A 22232-nucleotide genomic window follows, 5' to 3' on the forward strand; every position below is an offset into this window, starting at 1 on the left:
AAATCGATCGGCACTTTGTATTCTCTTCCCACAACGCGTGCAATTTGTTATATTCTATTATTGTTGAGAGTACAAGGCGCTGTTTAACCCCCTCGCAGACAGATACATATATACATACCATGCTGTCATGGTAGATGAGTTGCAGCTCGTAGTCCCGAAGAATATCAGAGCGGTTATTGACATCACGCAGGGCCATCTGGGCAGCTGGAAGACAAGCCTGGCCACCCGGCCAGCCTCCGCTCATGGGGAACAGGGCTCCGATGTACAGGGTCTGCTTGCTGCCTAGAGAAAGGGGGAGAAGGATGAGCGCCAGGAGCCAGAGAGTTCTCCACCTCCGTGCCATTGTCAAGCCGCCAGCCCCCCGTCCCCTGAAAGATGCTCAGAGATCCCGATTCATCGTCCTCGTCCCCACGCTCTGAGATCCGGCGATACCAACAGCAGCAGCAGCAGCACCAAGCTCCATCTTACTGCAGTCAACAAGCCTGGTGATGTCACTCGGAGCATACACACACACACACAGAGATTTATACCTATACACAGCAAGCACCCTGTCCCCTAAACATAGACATACACACACATCCTCACACACACTCACAAACAGAAAGCGCTCGAAATATGCTAACAGATAATCATCCTCATATATAACACACAGAGATACACACTCACACAGACACACACTCACACAGACACACACACACACAAACAGAGATACACACAAACAGACACACACTCACACACACAAACACAGACACACACACACACACACACAGATACAGACACACACACACACACAGATGCACACACACAGAGACACACACACACACACACAGATACAGACACAGACACACACACACACAGAGAAACACACACACAGACACACACATACACACACACACAGAAACACACACATAGACACGCACACACAGGCACACACAGAGGAAACACACACACACAGATACAGACACACACACAGATACAGATACAGATACACACACACAGATACACACACAGATACACACACAGATACAGACAGACTCACAGATACAGACAGACACACACACACAGATACACACACAGATACACACACACACAGATACACACTCACAGACACACAAACGCACACAGATACACACACACATAGAAACACACACACAGATACACACACAGATACATACAGACACACACACACAGATACACACACAGATACACACAGACACACACACAGATACATACACACACACACACATACACACAGATACACACAGACACACACACAGATACATACACACACACACACACATACACACAAATACAGACACACACACACACACACAGATACACAGACACAGATACAGACAGACACACACACATACACAGATACACACACACAGACACACACACACACACACACAGATACACACACACACAGAGATACACACATAGATACAGACACACACACACACAGACACACACACAGATAAACACACATAAAAAGAAACATACACACAGATACACACACACACAGACAAACACACACACACACACACAGACACACACCCACAGACAGAAATATACACACAGAAACATTCACACATACACAGAAACATACACAGATACAGATACACACACACAGATACAAACACAGACAAATATACAGGCACATATACAGAAACACACACACACAGATTTATGCCCATACACAGACAAGCACCGTCTCCCTCACACACATGCCCCGGAACATAGGCATACACACAGATCCTCACACACACACACACACACACATACAGACACACACAGATACATACACATGCAGATACACAGATATACACACACATGCATGCACAAACTCACACAGATACACACACATACAGCTATACACACTGGCAGATAGATATAGAGACACAGACATACATACAAATAGATGCACATATACACACTAGCCTAGAAATCATGGTAGGCAAAATTAATAGGTGAATAGATAACATCACTGATATAATTCCTCTATTTTAACACAGGTATTAACCCATTGATCTTAAATGAGTGAACACCTCCACGAAAATAACAGAGGAATGTCAGAGGAACACGTTAAACATCGGCCCACTATTAACTCCAACACTAATTCTGCTATTGACACACAGACTGATATACAAATATAACACACACACAGACAGGGAGACATAGAGATAATCACCCTCACACACACACACCCTCCCACACACACCCTCTCAGACAGAGAGACAGACAGACACAGGGACATACAGAGAGATCAGCAGACACAGAGACATATACAGAGAGGGACAGACAAAGGGACATATACAGTGAGACAGACAGATACAGGGACATATACACAGCGAGAGACAGGCAGACAGACTTAGGAACATATACAGAGAGAGACAGACATAGGGACAAATAAGGGGGAAACCAAGAGACAGGGACATATACAGGGAGAGAGAAAGACAGAAATAATCATACTCATACAAACAGGGTCATATACACAGAGACACACAGATACTGAGAGAGGGATACAGACAGACAGACATGGTCATATAAACAGAGACAGAAAGAGAGAGAGAGACAATCATGCATACACACAGGGGTACAGGGATACAGAAATACAGAGAGAGAGACACAGTCAGACAGAGATAGTCACACTCACACACAGGGACATATATACAGAGACAAACGGATACAGAGAGACATACAGACACACACGGGGACATATGAACAGAGACACACAGATAATCACATACATGCACACTGGGCATATATACAGAGGCATATATATATATATATATATATAGATATAAATATAGAGAGAGAGAGAGCGAGTCATATGGACAGACATTCTGGCCTTTAAGTCAGAAGGTCGTGGGTTCTGTCCCAATCCAGAGACTGGAGTACAAAATCTAGGCACTCCAGAGTAGTGCTGTGGGAGCGATGCACTGTCAGAGGTGCCGTCTTTTAGATGAGACGTTCAACCGAGGCCCAGTCTGCCCTCTCAGATGGGCGTAAAAGATCCTATGACGCTATTTCAATGATGAGCTGGGGAGTTCTCCCTGGTATCCTGGCCAATATTTATCCCCCAACCAACATCACAAAAAAACAGATTATCTGGGTCATTTATCTCATTGCTGTACATGGGACCTTGCTGTGCGCACCTTGGCTACACGTCAAAAGTACTTAATTGACTGTAAAGCACTTTGGGACGTCCTAAGGTTGTTCAAGATGCAAGTCTTTTTTTTCACAAATAGTGCACAGTGTAATTTGCAAACGTTAGACAGGGAGACACATATTTAGGGGCATCAGGAGTCAAACACACATGCAATGGGGTCGGTCTGATCATCACTGACCCAACAAACGACCGCAGATTTATTCCTTTAGTCAACTCACGCACCCCACTCCCACACTGATCCACAGTCACCAGGCGTGAGGAAAAAATCACGGAATCTGTCCAACTCACACATGGACACATCCGGGCAACCACACACTGGACACCCAAATCCCCAGCACCCATACCCCAGGCACCCACACACTGGACACCCAAATCCCCAGCACCCATACTCCAGGCACCCACTCACTGGACACCCAAATCTCCAGCACCTATACCACAGGCACCCACACACTGAACAACCATACCCTGAGCAACCAAACCCTGGACACCCATATCCCTAGCACCCATACCCCAGGCACCCACACACTGGACACACATATCCCTAGCACCCATACCCAAGGCACCCACACACTGGACACACATATCCCTAGCACCCATACCCAAGGCACCGACACACTGGACACACATATCCCTAGCACCCATACCCAAGGCACCCACACACTGGACACCCACATCCCTAGCACCCACACCCCAGGCACCCATACAATGGATACCCACACACTGGACAACCAAACCCTGGACACCCACATCCCTAGCACCCATACCCTGGGCACCCAAACCATTGGTACCCAAACCCTGGACACCCACATCTCTAGCACCCATACCCCGGGCACCCAAACCCTGGACACCCATATCCCTAGCACCCATAGCCCAGGCACCCAAACCCTGGACACCCACATCCCTAGCACCCATACCCCGGGGACCCAAACCCTGGACACCCAAATCCCTCGCACCCATACCCCAGGCACCCAAACCCTGGGCACCCAAACCCTGGACACCCACATCCTTAGCACTCATACCCCAGGCACCCACTGGACAACCATACCCTAGGCACCCAAACCCTGGGCACCCACACCTTGGGAACCCACACCATGGGTGCACATACACTGGGAATCCACACCATGGGCACCCATACACTGGGAATCCACAGCTTGGGAACCCACAACCTGGAAACCCACACCATGGCCACCCACACACTGGGAACCCACACCATGGGCACCCACACACTGGGCACCCACACCATGGGCACCCACGCACTGGGATCGCACACCATGGGCACCCACACCATGGCCACCTACGCACTGGGAACCCACACCATGGCCACCCACACACTGGGAACCCACACCATGGGCACCCACACACTGGGAACCACACACTGGGCACCCACACCATGGCCACCCACACCATGGGCACCCACGCACTGGGAACCCACACCATGGGCACCCACACCATGGCCACCTACGCACTGGGAACCCACACCATGGCCACCCACACACTGGGAACCCACACCATAGCCACCCACACACTGGGAACCCACACCATGGGCACCCACGCACTGGGAACCCACACCATGGCCACCTACACACTGGGAACCCACACCATGGCCACCCACACACTGGGAACCCACACCATGGCCACCTACACACTGGGAACCCACACCATGGCCACCTACACACTGGGAACCCACACCATGGCCACCCACACACTGGGAACCCACACCATGGCCACCCACACACTGGGAACCCACACCATGGCCACCCACACACTGGGAACCCAAACCCTGGCCACCTACACACTGGGAACCCACACCATGGCCACCCACACACTGGGAACCCACACCATGGCCACCCACACACTGGGAACCCACACCATGGCCACCCACACACTGGGAACCCACACCATGGCCACCCACACACTGGGAACCCACACCATGGCCACCTACACACTGGGAACCCACACCATGGCCACCTACACACTGGGAACCCACACCATGGCCACCCACACACTGGGAACCCACACCATGGCCACCCACACACTGGGAACCCACACCATGGCCACCTACACACTGGGAACCCACACCATGGCCACCTACACACTGGGAACCCACACCATGGCCACCCACACACTGGGAACCCACACCATGGCCACCTACACACTGGGCACCCACACCATGGCCACCCACACCATGGCCACCTACACACTGGGAACCCACACTATGGGTGCTCATACACTAGGAACCATACACTGGGAACCCACACCATGGGCACCCATAGACTGTCAACCCACACCTTGGGAAACCATACACTGGGAACCCACACTATGGGCACCCATACACTGGGAACCCACACCTTAGGAACCCATACACTGGGAACCCACACCATGGGCACCCACACACTGGGAACCCATGCCATGTGTGCTCACACACTGGGAACCCTTACCCTGGGCACTTACACCCGGGCACCCACATCCCACCTGTCCAGGCACCTCAGTCCTCCCTCAGTATGAACAGACACTTCGAACCTCCCTTGTCCCATTTGACTCGGAGGGTTGATAGCTTCCCTAAGCATTGTGTATTGTTGCCGTCGCTGCTGGTGTATCAGGTACAGGGACACTGAGCTACCTGCTCATCAAATGTGATTGCCGACAAGCAACAATGTAGAGTCAGATGACTAGAACGCACCGAGCTCTGCCACTTAAATGTGCACATAAGCTTCTGTGTGCTTTGTCCATTTAGTGAAACAATAACAGTCTTCTGGTACAGCATGGGTTAGATACATAGAAACATAGAAAATAGGTGCAGGAGTAGGCCATTCGGCCCTTCTAGCCTGCACCGCCATTCAATGAGTTCATGGCTCATGAACTGTGTAACTGTGTAAAGCTCCCTCTACACAGTCCCATCAAACACTCCCAGGGCAGGTACAGCATGGGTTAGATACAGAGTAAAGCTCCCTCTACACAGTCCCATCAAACACTCCCAGGGCAGGTACAGCACGGGTTAGATATAGAGTAAAGCTCCCTCTGCACTGTCCCATCAAACACTCCCAGGGCAGGTACAGCACGGGTTAGATACAGAGTAAAGTTCCCCCTACACTGTACCATCAAACACTCCCAGGGCAGGTACAGCATGGGTTAGATACAGAGTAAAGCTCCCTCTACACAGTCCCATCAAACACTCCCAGGGCAGGTACAGCACTGGTTAGATACAGAGTAAAGTTCCCCCTACACTGTCCCATCAAACACTCCCAGGGCAGGTGCAGCACGGGTTAGATACAGAGTAAAGTTCCCCCTACACAGTCCCATCAAACACTCCCAGAGCAGGTGCAGCACGGATTAGATACAGAGTAAAGTTCCCCCGACACAGTCCCATCAAACACTCCCAGGGCAGGTACAGCACGGGTTAGATACAGAGTAAAGCTCTCTCTACACTGTCCTATCACACACTCCCAGGGCATGTACAGCACAGTCTGCTCCATTATCCTTAACAATGTGCCAAACCTCTAGCCTGAGGACAGTGCATCGTGTAACACAGGTGTGACATGTTTCTATTTCACACACCAGCAATTCTATGGCTCTCTGAGTTTGTGAAATCGTGCTGTGTGAGGTAACATTTTGTGCTGCTTAGTGAGATATTGTGGAAGATGTTTTGGCAGAAGAAATCAAAGAGCAAGTTATTATTTAAATGGAGAAAGATTGCAAAGTGCTGCAGTACTGTGGGACCTGGGGGTACTTGTGCATGAAACACAAAAGGAAAGGATGCAGGTACAGCAAGTGATCAGGAAGGCCAATGGAATCTTGGCCTTTATTGCAAAGGGGATGGAGTATAAAAGCAGGGAAGTCTTGTTACAGCTGTATTGGTGAGGCCACACTTGGAATACTGCGTGCAGTTTTGGTTTCCATATTTACGAAAGGATATACTTGCTGTGGAGGCAGTTCAGAGAAGGTTCACTAGGTTGATCCCGGGGATGAGTGGGTTGACTTAGGATGAAAGGTTGAGTAGGTTGGGCCTCTACTCATTGGAATTCAGAAGAATGAGAGGTGATCTTATTGAAACATGTAAGATTATGAGGAGGCTTGACAAGGTGGATGCAGAGAGGATGTTTCCACTGATGGGGGAGACTAGAACTAGAGGGCATGATCTTAGGATAAGGGAACGCCCATTTAAAACAGAGATGAGGAGAAATTTCTTCTCTCAGAAGGTTGTAAATCTGTGGAATTCGCTGCCTCAGAGAGCTGTGGAAGCTGGGATATTAAATAAATTTAAGACAGAAATAGTCAGTTTCTTAAGGGATAAGGGGATTAGGGGTTATGGGGACCAGGTGGGGAAGTGGAGCTGAGTCAATGATCAGATCAGCCATGCTCTTATTGAATGGCGGAGCAGGCTCGAGGGGCCTTATGGCATAATCCTGTTCCTATTCTAATGTTCTTATACTTTACTCTGATTTGATCCCCACCTGTACTCTGCCCCTGACTCCACCTGTACTGTAGCAGACTCCACTGTACTGTATATGACCACACCTGTACTCAGTATCTGACCCAATCTGTACCATTTCTGACCCCACCTGTACTCTGTATCTGACCCCACCTGTACTGTATCTGACCCCACCTGTAGTGTAGCTGACCCCACCTGTAGTGTAGCTGACCCGACCTGTACTGTATCTGACCCCAAATGAATTCTGTATCAGACCCCACTGTACTGTATCTGACCCAACCTGTACTCTGTATCTGACCCTTCCTGTAGTGTATCTGACACAACCTGTACTCTGTATCTGACCCCAGCTGTACGATATCTGACCCAACCTGTACTCTGTATCTGACCCTTCCTGTACTGTATCTGACACAACCTGTACTCTGTATCTGACCCCAGCTGTACAATATCTGACCTCACCTGTACTCTGTATCTGACCCCATCTGTACTCTGTATCTGACCCCTCCTTACTGTATCTGACCACACCTGTATTATATATGACGCCACGTGTACTGTATATGACTCCACTTGTACTCTGTATCTGAACCCACCTGGACTGTATCTGACCCCACCTGTACTGTATCTGACCCCATCTGTACTCTGTATATCACGCCACCTATACTGGATCTGACCCCATCTGTACTCTGTATCTGACCCCTCCTTACTGTATCTGACCACAGCTGTACTGCAGCTGACCCCACCTGTACTCTGAATCTGACCCCACCTGTACTCTGAATCTGACCCTACCTGAACTGTATCTGACCCCACCTGCACTGTATCTGACCCCACCTGTACTCTGTATCTGACCCCATCTGTACTGTATCTGACCCCACCTGTACTGTTTCTGACCCCACCTGCACTGCATCTGACCCCATATGAATTCTGTATCAGACCCCACTGTACTCTTTCTGACCCAACCTGTATTCTGTATCTGACCCCACCTGCACTGTATCTGACCCCACCTGTACTGTATCTGACCCCATCTGTACTCTGTATATCACGCCACCTATACTGGATCTGACCCCATCTGTACTCTGTATCTGACCCCTCCTTACCGTATCTGACCCCACCTGTACTGTATCTGACCCCACCTGCACTGTATGTGACCCCACCTGCACTGTATCTGACCCCACCTGTACTCTGTATGTGATCACACCTGCACTCTGTATCTGACCCCACCTGTACTCTGAATCTGACCCCACCTGTACTGTATCTGATCCCACCTGTACTCTGTATCTGACCCCACCTGCACTGTATCTGACCCCATCTGTCCTCTGTATCTGACGCCACCTGTACTCTGTATCTGACCCCACCTGCACTGTATCTGACCCCATCTGTCCTCTGTATCTGACCCCACCTGCACTCTGTATCTGACCCCACCTGCACTCTGTATGTGACCATACCTGTACTCTGTATCTGACCCCACCTGTATTGTATCTGACCCCACCTGTACTCTGTATCAGACCCCAACTGTACTCTGAAGCTGACCCCACCTACACTCTGTATCTGACCCCACCTGTACTGTATCAGACCCCATCTACACTCTGTATCTGACCCCATGTGTACTCTGTATGTGACCACACCTGTACTCTGTATCTGACCCCATCTGTAATGTATCTCACCCCACCTGTACTATGTATGTGACCACACCTGTACTCTGTATCTAATCCCACCTGTACTCTGTATCTGACCCCAACTGTACTCTGTATCTGACCCCAACTGTACTCTGTATCTGACCCCACCTGCACTGTATCTGACCCCACCTGTACTGTATCTGACCCCACCTATACTCTGTATCTGACCTCACCTGTACTCTGTATCTGACCCCACCTGAACTCTGTATCTGACCACATCTGTACTCTGTATCTGACCCCACCTGTACTCTGTATCTGACCCCACCTGTACACTGTATCTGACCCCACTTGTACTGTATCTGACCCCATCTGTACTCTGTATCTGACCCCATCTGTATTCTGTATCTGACCCCATCTGTACTCTGCATCTGAACCCACCTGCACACTGTATCTGACCCCAGCTGTACTGTATCTGACCCCATCTGCACTCTGTATCTGACCCCACCTGCACTGTATCTGACCCCACCTTTACTGTAGCTGACCCCATATGAATTCTGTATCAGACCCCACTGTACAGTATCTGACCCCACTTGTACTCTGAATCTGACCCCACCTGTACTCTGTATCTGACCCGACCTGTACTCTGTATCTGACCCCACCTGTACTCTGTATCTGACCCCTCCTGTACTCTGCATCTGACCCCATCTGTATTCTGTATCTGACCCCATCTGTACTCTGCATCTGAACCCACCTGCACACTGTATCTGACCCCAGCTGTACTGTATCTGACCCCATCTGCACTCTGTATCTGACCCCACCTGCACTGTATCTGACCCCACCTGTACTGTAGCTGACCCCATATGAATTCTGTATCAGACCCCACTGTACAGTATCTGACCCCACTTGTACTCTGAATCTGACCCCACCTGTACTCTGTATCTGACCCGACCTGTACTCTGTATCTGACCCCACCTGTACTCTGTATCTGACCCCACCTGTACTCTGTATCTCACCCCACCTGTACTCTGTATCTGACTCCACCTGTACACTGTATCTGACCCCACTTGTACTGTATCTGACCCCATCTGTACTGTATCTGACCCCATCTGTACTCTGTATCTGACCCCACCTGTACTCTGTATCTGACCCCATCTGTACTCTGTATCTGACCCCACCTGTACTCTGTATCTGACCCCACCTGTACACTGTATCTGACCCCACTGTACTGTATCTGATCCCATCTGTACTCTGTATCTGACCCCATCTGTACTCTGTATCTGACCCCCATCTGTATTCTGTATCTGACCCCACCTGTACTGTATCTGACAACACCTGTACTGTATCAGACAACACCTGCACTGATTCTGACCTCATATGTATTCTGTATCAGACCCCACTGTACAGTATCTGACCCCATCTGTACTCTGTACCTGACCCCACCTGTACTCTGTATCTGACCCCAGCTGTACTCTGTATCTGACCCCAGCTGTACTCTGTATCTGACCCCACCTGTACTGTATTAGACCACACCTGTACTCTGAATCTGACCCAACCTGTACTCTGAATCTGACACCATCTGTACTCTGTATCTGACCCCACCTGTACTCTGTATCTCACCCCACTTGTACTCTGTATCTGACCCCACCTGTACTGTATTAGACCACACCTGTACTCTGTATCTGACCCCACCTGTACACTGTATCTGACCCCACTTGTACTGTATCTGACCCCACCTGCACTGTATCTGACCCCATCTGTACTCTGTATCTGACCCCACCTGTATTGTATCTGACCCCACCTGTACTCTGTATCAGACCCCAGCTGTACTCTGAAGCTGACCCCACCTACACTCTGTATCTGACCCCACCTGTACTGTATCAGACCCCAGCTACACTCTGTATCTGACCCCACGTGTACTCTGTATGTGACAACACCTGTACTCTGTATCTGACCCCATCTGTAATGTATCTCACCCCATCTGTACTATGTATGTCACCACACCTGTACTCTGTATATAATCCCACCTGTACTCTGCATCTGACCCCAACTGTACTCTGTATCTGACCCCACCTGCACTGTATCTGACCCCACCTGTATTGTATCTGACCCCACCTGTACTCTGTATCTGACCCCATCTGTACTGTATCTGACTGCACTGTACTGTATTAGACCACACCTGTACTCTGAATCTGACCCCACCTGCACTCTGCATCTGACCCCACCTGTACTCTGTATCTGACCCCAACAGGACTCTGTATCCGACCTCACCTGCACTCTGTATCTGACCCCACCTGTTCTCTGTATCTGATCCCACTTGTACTCTGTATCTGACCCCATCTGTACTGTATCTGACTGCACTGTACTGTATTAGACCACACCTGTACTCTGAATCTGACCCCACCTGCACTCTGTATCTGACCCCACCTGTACTCTGTATCTGACCCCAACATACTCTGTATCCGACCTCACCTGCACTCTGTATCTGACCCCACCTGTACTCTGTATCTGACCCCACCTGTTCTCTGTATCTGATCCCACTTGTACTCTGTATCTGACCCCACCTGTACTCTGTATCTGAACCCACCTGTACTCTGTATCTGACCCCATCTGTACTGTATCTGACTGCACTGTACTGTATTAGACCACACCTGTACTCTGAATCTGACCCCACCTGCACTCTGTATCTGACCCCACCTGTACTCTGTATATGACCCCAACATACTCTGTATCCGACCTCACCTGCACTCTGTATCTGACCCCACCTGTACTCTGTATCTGACCCCAGCTGTACTCTATATCTGACCCCACCTGTACTCTGTATCTGACCCCACCTGTACTCTGTATCTGACCCCAGCTGTACTCTATATCTGACTCCACCTGTACTCTGTATCTGACCCCACCTGTACACTGTATCTGACCCCACTTGTACTGTATCTGACCCCACCTGCACTGTATCTGACCCCATCTGTACTGTATCTGACTGCACTGTACTGTATTAGACCACACCTGTACTCTGAATCTGACCCCACCTGCACTCTGTATCTGACCCCACCTGTACTCTGTATCTGACCCCAACATACTCTGTATCCGACCTCACCTGCACTCTGTATCTGACCCCACCTGTACTCTGTTTCTGACCCCACCTGTACTCTGTATCTGACCCCAGCTGTACTCTATATCTGACTCCACCTGTACTCTGTATCTGACCCCACCTGTACTCTGTATCTGACCCCAACATACTCTGTATCCGACCTCACCTGCACTCTGTATCTGACCCCACCTGTACTCTGTATCTGACCCCACCTGTACTCTGTATCTGACCCCAGCTGTACTCTATATCTGACTCCACCTGTACTCTGTATCTGACCCCACCTGTACTCTGTATCTGACCCCAGCTGCACTCTGTATCTGGCCCCACCTGTTCTCTGTATCTGATCCCACTTGTACTCTGTATCTGACCCCATCTGTACTCTGTATCTGACCCCATTTGTATTCTGTATCTGACCCCACCGTTACTGTATCTGACAACACCTGCACTGATTCTGACCTCAAATGTATTCTGTATCAGACCCCACTGTACAGTATCTGACCCCACTTGTACTCTGTATCTGACCCCACCTGTACTCTGTATCTGACCCCAGCTGTACTCTGTATCTGACCCCAGCTGTACTCTGTATCTGACCCCACCTGTACTGTATTAGACCACACCTGTACTCTGAATCTGACCCAACCTGTACTCTGAATCTGACACCATCTGTACTCTGTATCTGACCCCACCTGTACTCTGTATCTCACCCCACTTGTACTCTGTATCTGACCCCACCTGTACTGTATTAGACCACACCTGTACTCTGTATCTGACTCCACCTGTACACTGTATCTGACCCCACTTGTACTGTATCTGACCCCACCTGCACTGTATCTGACCCCATCTGTACTCTGTATCTGACCCCACCTGTATTGTATCTGACCCCACCTGTACTCTGTATCAGACCCCAGCTGTACTCTGAAGCTGACCCCACCTACACTCTGTATCTGACCCCACCTGTACTGTATCAGACCCCAGCTACACTCTGTATCTGACCCCACGTGTACTCTGTATGTGGCAACACCTGTACTCTGTATCTGACCCCATCTGTAATGTATCTCACCCCACCTGTACTATGTATGTCACCACACCTGTACTCTGTATATAATCCCACCTGTACTCTGCATCTGACACCAACTGTACTCTGTATCTGACCCCACCTGCACTGTATCTGACCCCACCTGTATTGTATCTGACCCCACCTGTACTCTGTATCTGACCCCATCTGTACTGTATCTGACTGCACTGTACTGTATTAGACCACACCTGTACTCTGAATCTGACCCCACCTGCACTCTGTATCTGACCCCACCTGTACTCTGTATCTGACCCCAACAGGACTCTGTATCCGACCTCACCTGCACTCTGTATCTGACCCCAGCTGTACTCTGTATCTGACCCCACCTGTTCTCTGTATCTGATCCCACTTGTACTCTGTATCTGACCCCACCTGTACTCTGTATCTGAACCCACCTGTACTCTGTATCTGACCCCACCTGCACTCTGTATCTGACCCCACCTGTACTCTGTATCTGACCCCAGCTGTACTCTGTATCTGACCCCAGCTGTTCTCTGTATCTGATCCCACTTGTACTCTGTATCTGACCCCAACTGTACTGTATCTGACCTCACCTGTACTCTGTATCTGACCCCATCTGTACTCTGTATCTGATCCCACCTGTACTCTGTATCTGACCCCATCTGTACTGTATCTGACCCCACCTGTACTCTGTATCTGACCCCACATGCACTCTGTATCTGACCCCACATGTACTCTGTATCTGACACCACCTATACTCTGTATCTGACCTCAGCTGTAGTCTGTATCTGACCCCACCAGAACTCTGTATCTGACCACACCTGTACTCTGTATCTGACCCCACCTGTACTCTGTATCTGACACCACCTGTACTCTGTATTTGACCCCACCTGTACTCCGTATCTGACCCCACTTGTACTGTATCTGACCCCATCTCTACTGTATCTGACCCCATCTGTACTCTGTATCTGACCCCATCTGTATTCTGTATCTGACCCCATCTGTACTCTGTATCTGACCCCACCAGTACACTGTATCTGACCCCACCTGTACTGTATCTGATCCCATCTGTACTCTGTATCTGACCCCATCTGTACTCTGTATGTGACAACACCTGTACTCTGTATCTGACCCCATCTGTAATGTATCTCACCCCACCTGTACTATGTATGTGACCACACCTGTACTCTGTATCTAATCCCACCTGTACTCTGTATCTGACCCCAACTGTACTCTGTATCTGACCCCACCTGCACTGTATCTGACCCCACCTGTACTGTATCTGACCCCACCTATACTCTGGTATCTGACCTCACCTGTACTCTGTATCTGACCCCATCTGTACTGTATCTGACTGCACTGTACTGTATTAGACCACACCTGTACTCTGTATCCGGCCTCACCTGCACTCTGTATCTGACCCCAGCTGCACTCTGTATCTGACCCCACCTGTTCTCTGTATCTGACCCCACCTGTTCTCTGTATCTGATCCCACTTGTACTCTGTATCTGACCCCAACTGTACTGTATCTGACCTCACCTGTACTCTGTATCTGACCCCATCTGTACTCTGTATCTGACACCACCTATACTCTGTATCTGACCTCACCTGTAGTCTGTATCTGACCTCACCTGAACTCTGTATCTGACCACACCTGTACTCTGTATCTGACCCCACCTGTATTCTGTGTCTGACTCCACCTGTACTCTGTATTTGACCCCACCTGTACTCCGTATCTGACCCCACTTTTACTGTATCTGACCCCATCTCTACTGTATCTGACCCCATCTGTACTCTGTATCTGACCCCATCTGTATTCTGTATCTGACCCCATCTGTACTCTGTATCTGACCCCACCAGTACACTGTATCAGACCCCACCTGTACTGTAACTGATCCCATCTGTACTCTGTATCTGACCCCATCTGTACTCTGTATCTGACCCCATCTGTACTCTATATCTGACCCCATCTGTACTCTGTATCTGACCCCACCTGTACACTGTATCTGACCCCACCTGTACACTGTATCTGACCCCACGTGTATTCTGTATCTGACCCCATCTGTAATCTGTATCTGACCCCACCTGTATTCTGTATCTGACCCCATCTGTAATCTGTATCTGACCCCACCTGTATTGCACCTGATCCCACCTGTACTCTGTATCTGACCCCACCTGTACTGTATCAGACAACACCTGCACTGATTCTGACCTCATATGTATTCTGTATCAGACACCACTGTACAGTATCTGACCCCATCTGCACTCTGTACCTGGCCCCACCTGTACTCTGTATCTGACCCCATCTGTACTCCCTATCTGACCCCACCTGCAATCTGCATCTGACCCCACCTGCACTCTGTATCTGATCCCAACTGTTCTCTGTATCTGACCCTATCTGTACTGTATCTGACCGCACTGTACTGTATTAGACCACACCTGTACTCTGAATCTGACCCCACCTGCACTCTGTATCTGACCCCACCTGTACTCTTTATCTGACCCCAAAAGTACTCTGTATCCGACCTCACCTGCATTCTGTATCTGACCCCAGCTGTACTCTGTATCTGACCCCACTTGTTCTCTGTATCTGATCCAACTTGTACTCTGTATCTGACCCCAACTGTACTGTATCTGACCCCACCTGTACTCTGTATCTGATCCCACCTGTACTCTGTATCTGACAGCATCTGTACTGTATTAGACCACACCTGTACTCTAAATCTGACCCCACCTGCACTCTGTATCTGACCCCACCTGTACTCTTTATCTGACCCCAACATACTCTGTATCCGACCTCACCTGCACTGTGTATCTGACCCCAACTGTACTCTGTATCTGACCCCACCTGTACTCTGTGTCTGACTCCACCTGTACTCTGTATTTGACCCCACCTGTACTCCGTATCTGACCCCACTTCTACTGTATCTGACCCCATCTCTACTGTATCTGAACCCATCTGTACTCTGTATCTGACCCCATCTGTATTCTGTATCTGACCCCATCTGTACTCTGTATCTGACCCCACCAGTACACTGTATCTGACCCCACCTGTACTGTAACTGATCCCATCTGTACTCTGTATCTGACCCCATCTGTACTCTGTATCTGACCCCATCTGTACTCCCTATCTGACCCCACCTGCAATCTGCATCTGACCCCACCTGCACTCTGTATCTGATCCCAACTGTTCTCTGTATCTGACCCCATCTGTACTGTATCTGACCGCACTGTACTGTATTAGACCACACCTGTACTCTGAATCTGACCCCACCTGCACTCTGTATCTGACCCCACCTGTACTCTTTATCTGACCCCAAAAGTACTCTGTATCCGACCTCACCTGCATTCTGTATCTGACCCCAGCTGTACTCTGTATCTGACCCCACTTGTTCTCTGTATCTGATCCCACTTGTACTCTGTATCTGACCCCACCTGTACTGTATCTGACCCCACCTGTACTCTGTATCTGACCCCATCTGTACTCCCTATCTGACCCCACCTGCAATCTGCATCTGACCCCACCTGCACTCTGTATCTGATCCCAACTGTTCTCTGTATCTGACCCCATCTGTATTGTATCTGACCCCAACTGTACTGTATCTGACCCCACCTGTACTCTGTATCTGATCCCACCTGTACTCTGTATCTGACAGCATCTGTTCTGTATTAGACCACACCTGTACTCTAAATCTGACCCCACCTGCACTCTGTATCTGACCCCACCTGTACTGTATCAGACAACACCTGAACTGATTCTGACCTCATATGTATTCTGTATCAGACCCCACCGTACAGTATCTGACCCCATCTGTACTCTGTACCTGACCCCACCTGTACTCTGTATCTGACCCCATCTGTACTCTGTATCTGACCCCACCTGTACACTGCATCTGATCCCATTTGTACCGTATCTGACCCAATCTGTACTCTGTATCTGACCCCACCTGTATTCTGTATCTGACCCCATCTGTACTCTGTATCTGACCCCACCTGTATTCTGTATCTGACCCCATCTGTAATCTGTATCTGACCCCACCTGTACACTGTATCTGACCCCACCTGTATTGCACCTGATCCCACCTGTACTCTGTATCTGACCCCACCTGTACTGTATCAGACAACACCTGCACTGATTCTGACCTCATATGTATTCTGTATCAGACCCCACTGTACAGTATCTGACCCCATCTGTACTCTGTACCTGGCCCCACCTGTACTCTGTATCTGACCCCATCTGTACTCCCTATCTGACCCCACCTGCAATCTGCATCTGACCCCACCTGCACTCTGTATCTGATCCCAACTGTTCTCTGTATCTGACCCCATCTGTACTGTATCTGACCGCACTGTACTGTATTAGACCACACCTGTACTCTGAATCTGACCCCACCTGCACTCTGTATCTGACCCCACCTGTACTCTTTATCTGACCCCAAATGTACTCTGTATCCGACCTCACCTGCATTCTGTATCTGACCCCAGCTGTACTCTGTATCTGACCCCACTTGTTCTCTGTATCTGATCCCACTTGTACTCTGTATCTGACCCCACCTGTACTGTATCTGACCCCACCTGTACTCTGTATCTGAACCCACTTGTACTCTGTATCTGACCCCAACTGTACTGTATCTGACCCCACCTGTACTCTGTATCTGATCCCACTTGTACTCTGTATCTGGCAGCATCTGTACTGTATTAGACCACACCTGTACTCTAAATCTGACCCCACCTGCACTCTGTATCTGATCCCACCTGTACTCTGTATCTGACCCCAACATACTCTGTATCCGACCTCACCTGCACTCTGTATCTGACCCCACCTGTACTCTGTATCTGACCCCAGCTGTACTCTATATCTGACCCCACCTGTACTCTGTATCTGACCCCACCTGTACTCTGTATCTGACCCCAGCTGTACTCTATATCTGACTCCACCTGTACTCTGTATCTGACCCCACCTGTACACTGTATCTGACCCCACTTGTACTGTATCTGACCCCACCTGCACTGTATCTGACCCCATCTGTACTGTATCTGACTGCACTGTACTGTATTAGACCACACCTGTACTCTGAATCTGACCCCACCTGCACTCTGTATCTGACCCCACCTGTACTCTGTATCTGACCCCAACATACTCTGTATCCGACCTCACCTGCACTCTGTATCTGACCCCACCTGTACTCTGTTTCTGACCCCACCTGTACTCTGTATCTGACCCCAGCTGTACTCTATATCTGACTCCACCTGTACTCTGTATCTGACCCCACCTGTACACTGTATCTGACCCCACTTGTACTGTATCTGACCCCACCTGCACTGTATCTGACCCCATCTGTACTCTGTATCTGACCCCACCTGTATTGTATCTGACCCCACCTGTACTCTGTATCAGACCCCAGCTGTACTCTGAAGCTGACCCCACCTACACTCTGTATCTGACCCCACCTGTACTGTATCAGACCCCAGCTACACTCTGTATCTGACCCCACGTGTACTCTGTATGTGACAACACCTGTACTCTGTATCTGACCCCATCTGTAATGTATCTCACCCCATCTGTACTATGTATGTCACCACACCTGTACTCTGTATATAATCCCACCTGTACTCTGCATCTGACCCCAACTGTACTCTGTATCTGACCCCACCTGCACTGTATCTGACCCCACCTGTATTGTATCTGACCCCACCTGTACTCTGTATCTGACCCCATCTGTACTGTATCTGACTGCACTGTACTGTATTAGACCACACCTGTACTCTGAATCTGACCCCACCTGCACTCTGCATCTGACCCCGCCTGTACTCTGTATCTGACCCCAACAGGACTCTGTATCCGACCTCACCTGCACTCTGTATCTGACCCCACCTGTTCTCTGTATCTGATCCCACTTGTACTCTGTATCTGACCCCACCTGTACTCTGTATCTGAACCCACCTGTACTCTGTATCTGACCCCATCTGTACTGTATCTGACTGCACTGTACTGTATTAGACCACACCTGTACTCTGAATCTGACTCCACCTGCACTCTGTATCTGACCCCACCTGTACTCTGTATCTGACCCCAACATACTCTGTATCCGACCTCACCTGCACTCTGTATCTGACCCCACCTGTACTCTGTATCTGACCCCACCTGTTCTCTGTATCTGATCCCACTTGTACTCTGTATCTGACCCCACCTGTACTCTGTATCTGAACCCACCTGTACTCTGTATCTGACCCCATCTGTACTGTATCTGACTGCACTGTACTGTATTAGACCACACCTGTACTCTGAATCTGACCCCACCTGCACTCTGTATCTGACCCCACCTGTACTCTGTATCTGACCCCAACATACTCTGTATCCGACCTCACCTGCACTCTGTATCTGACCCCACCTGTACTCTGTATCTGACCCCACCTGTACTCTGTATCTGACCCCAGCTGTACTCTATATCTGACTCCACCTGTACTCTGTATCTGACCCCACCTGTACTCTGTATCTGACCCCAGCTGCACTCTGTATCTGGCCCCACCTGTTCTCTGTATCTGATCCCACTTGTACTCTGTATCTGACCCCATCTGTACTCTGTATCTGACCCCATTTGTATTCTGTATCTGACCCCACCGTTACTGTATCTGACAACACCTGCACTGATTCTGACCTCAAATGTATTCTGTATCAGACCCCACTGTACAGTATCTGACCCCACTTGTACTCTGTATCTGACCCCACCTGTACTCTGTATCTGACCCCAGCTGTACTCTGTATCTGACCCCAGCTGTACTCTGTATCTGACCCCACCTGTACTGTATTAGACCACACCTGTACTCTGAATCTGACCCAACCTGTACTCTGAATCTGACACCATCTGTACTCTGTATCTGACCCCACCTGTACTCTGTATCTCACCCCACTTGTACTCTGTATCTGACCCCACCTGTACTGTATTAGACCACACCTGTACTCTGTATCTGACCCCACCTGTACACTGTATCTGACCCCACTTGTACTGTATCTGACCCCACCTGCACTGTATCTGACCCCATCTGTACTCTGTATCTGACCCCACCTGTATTGTATCTGACCCCACCTGTACTCTGTATCAGACCCCAGCTGTACTCTGAAGCTGACCCCACCTACACTCTGTATCTGACCCCACCTGTACTGTATCAGACCCCAGCTACACTCTGTATCTGACCCCACGTGTACTCTGTATGTGGCAACACCTGTACTCTGTATCTGACCCCATCTGTAATGTATCTCACCCCACCTGTACTATGTATGTCACCACACCTGTACTCTGTATATAATTCCACCTGTACTCTGCATCTGACACCAACTGTACTCTGTATCTGACCCCACCTGCACTGTATCTGACCCCACCTGTATTGTATCTGACCCCACCTGTACTCTGTATCTGACCCCATCTGTACTGTATCTGACTGCACTGTACTGTATTAGACCACACCTGTACTCTGAATCTGACCCCACCTGCACTCTGTATCTGACCCCACCTGTACTCTGTATCTGACCCCAACAGGACTCTGTATCCGACCTCACCTGCACTCTGTATCTGACCCCAGCTGTACTCTGTATCTGACCCCACCTGTTCTCTGTATCTGATCCCACTTGTACTCTGTATCTGACCCCACCTGTACTCTGTATCTGAACCCACCTGTACTCTGTATCTGACCCCACCTTCACTCTGTATCTGACCCCACCTGTACTCTGTATCTGACCCCAGCTGTACTCTGTATCTGACCCCAGCTGTTCTCTGTATCTGATCCCACTTGTACTCTGTATCTGACCCCAACTGTACTGTATCTGACCTCACCTGTACTCTGTATCTGACCCCATCTGTACTCTGTATCTGATCCCACCTGTACTCTGTATCTGACCCCATCTGTACTGTATCTGACCCCACCTGTACTCTGTATCTGACCCCACATGCACTCTGTATCTGACCCCACATGTACTCTGTATCTGACACCACCTATACTCTGTATCTGACCTCAGCTGTAGTCTGTATCTGACCCCACCAGAACTCTGTATCTGACCACACCTGTACTCTGTATCTGACCCCACCTGTACTCTGTATCTGACTCCACCTGTACTCTGTATTTGACCCCACCTGTACTCCGTATCTGACCCCACTTGTACTGTATCTGACCCCATCTCTACTGTATCTGACCCCATCTGTACTCTGTATCTGACCCCATCTGTATTCTGTATCTGACCCCATCTGTACTCTGTATCTGACCCCACCAGTACACTGTATCTGACCCCACCTGTACTGTATCTGATCCCATCTGTACTCTGTATCTGACCCCATCTGTACTCTGTATGTGACAACACCTGTACTCTGTATCTGACCCCATCTGTAATGTATCTCACCCCACCTGTACTATGTATGTGACCACACCTGTACTCTGTATCTAATCCCACCTGTACTCTGTATCTGACCCCAACTGTACTCTGTATCTGACCCCACCTGCACTGTATCTGACCCCACCTGTACTGTATCTGACCCCACCTATACTCTGGTATCTGACCTCACCTGTACTCTGTATCTGACCCCATCTGTACTGTATCTGACTGCACTGTACTGTATTAGACCACACCTGTACTCTGTATCCGGCCTCACCTGCACTCTGTATCTGACCCCAGCTGCACTCTGTATCTGACCCCACCTGTTCTCTGTATCTGACCCCACCTGTTCTCTGTATCTGATCCCACTTGTACTCTGTATCTGACCCCAACTGTACTGTATCTGACCTCACCTGTACTCTGTATCTGACCCCATCTGTACTCTGTATCTGACACCACCTATACTCTGTATCTGACCTCACCTGTAGTCTGTATCTGACCTCACCTGAACTCTGTATCTGACCACACC

General features: G+C 49.5%; 1 protein-coding gene across 1 annotated transcript in view; it reads right to left on the reverse strand.

Annotated features, from left to right (window-relative positions):
* Positions 1-22232, reverse strand: part of gabbr1b (gamma-aminobutyric acid (GABA) B receptor, 1b) — a 662620-nt gene that overhangs the window by 431352 nt on the left and 209036 nt on the right. Inside the window, exon 5 of the mRNA XM_070862216.1 lies at positions 119-282. Coding sequence (XP_070718317.1) covers positions 119-282 — 164 coding nt within the window. The remainder of the gene's footprint in view (positions 1-118; positions 283-22232) is intronic.

Source organism: Pristiophorus japonicus, chromosome 19, assembly GCF_044704955.1.
Source record: "Pristiophorus japonicus isolate sPriJap1 chromosome 19, sPriJap1.hap1, whole genome shotgun sequence".
NCBI classification, from domain to species: domain Eukaryota; kingdom Metazoa; phylum Chordata; class Chondrichthyes; family Pristiophoridae; genus Pristiophorus; species Pristiophorus japonicus.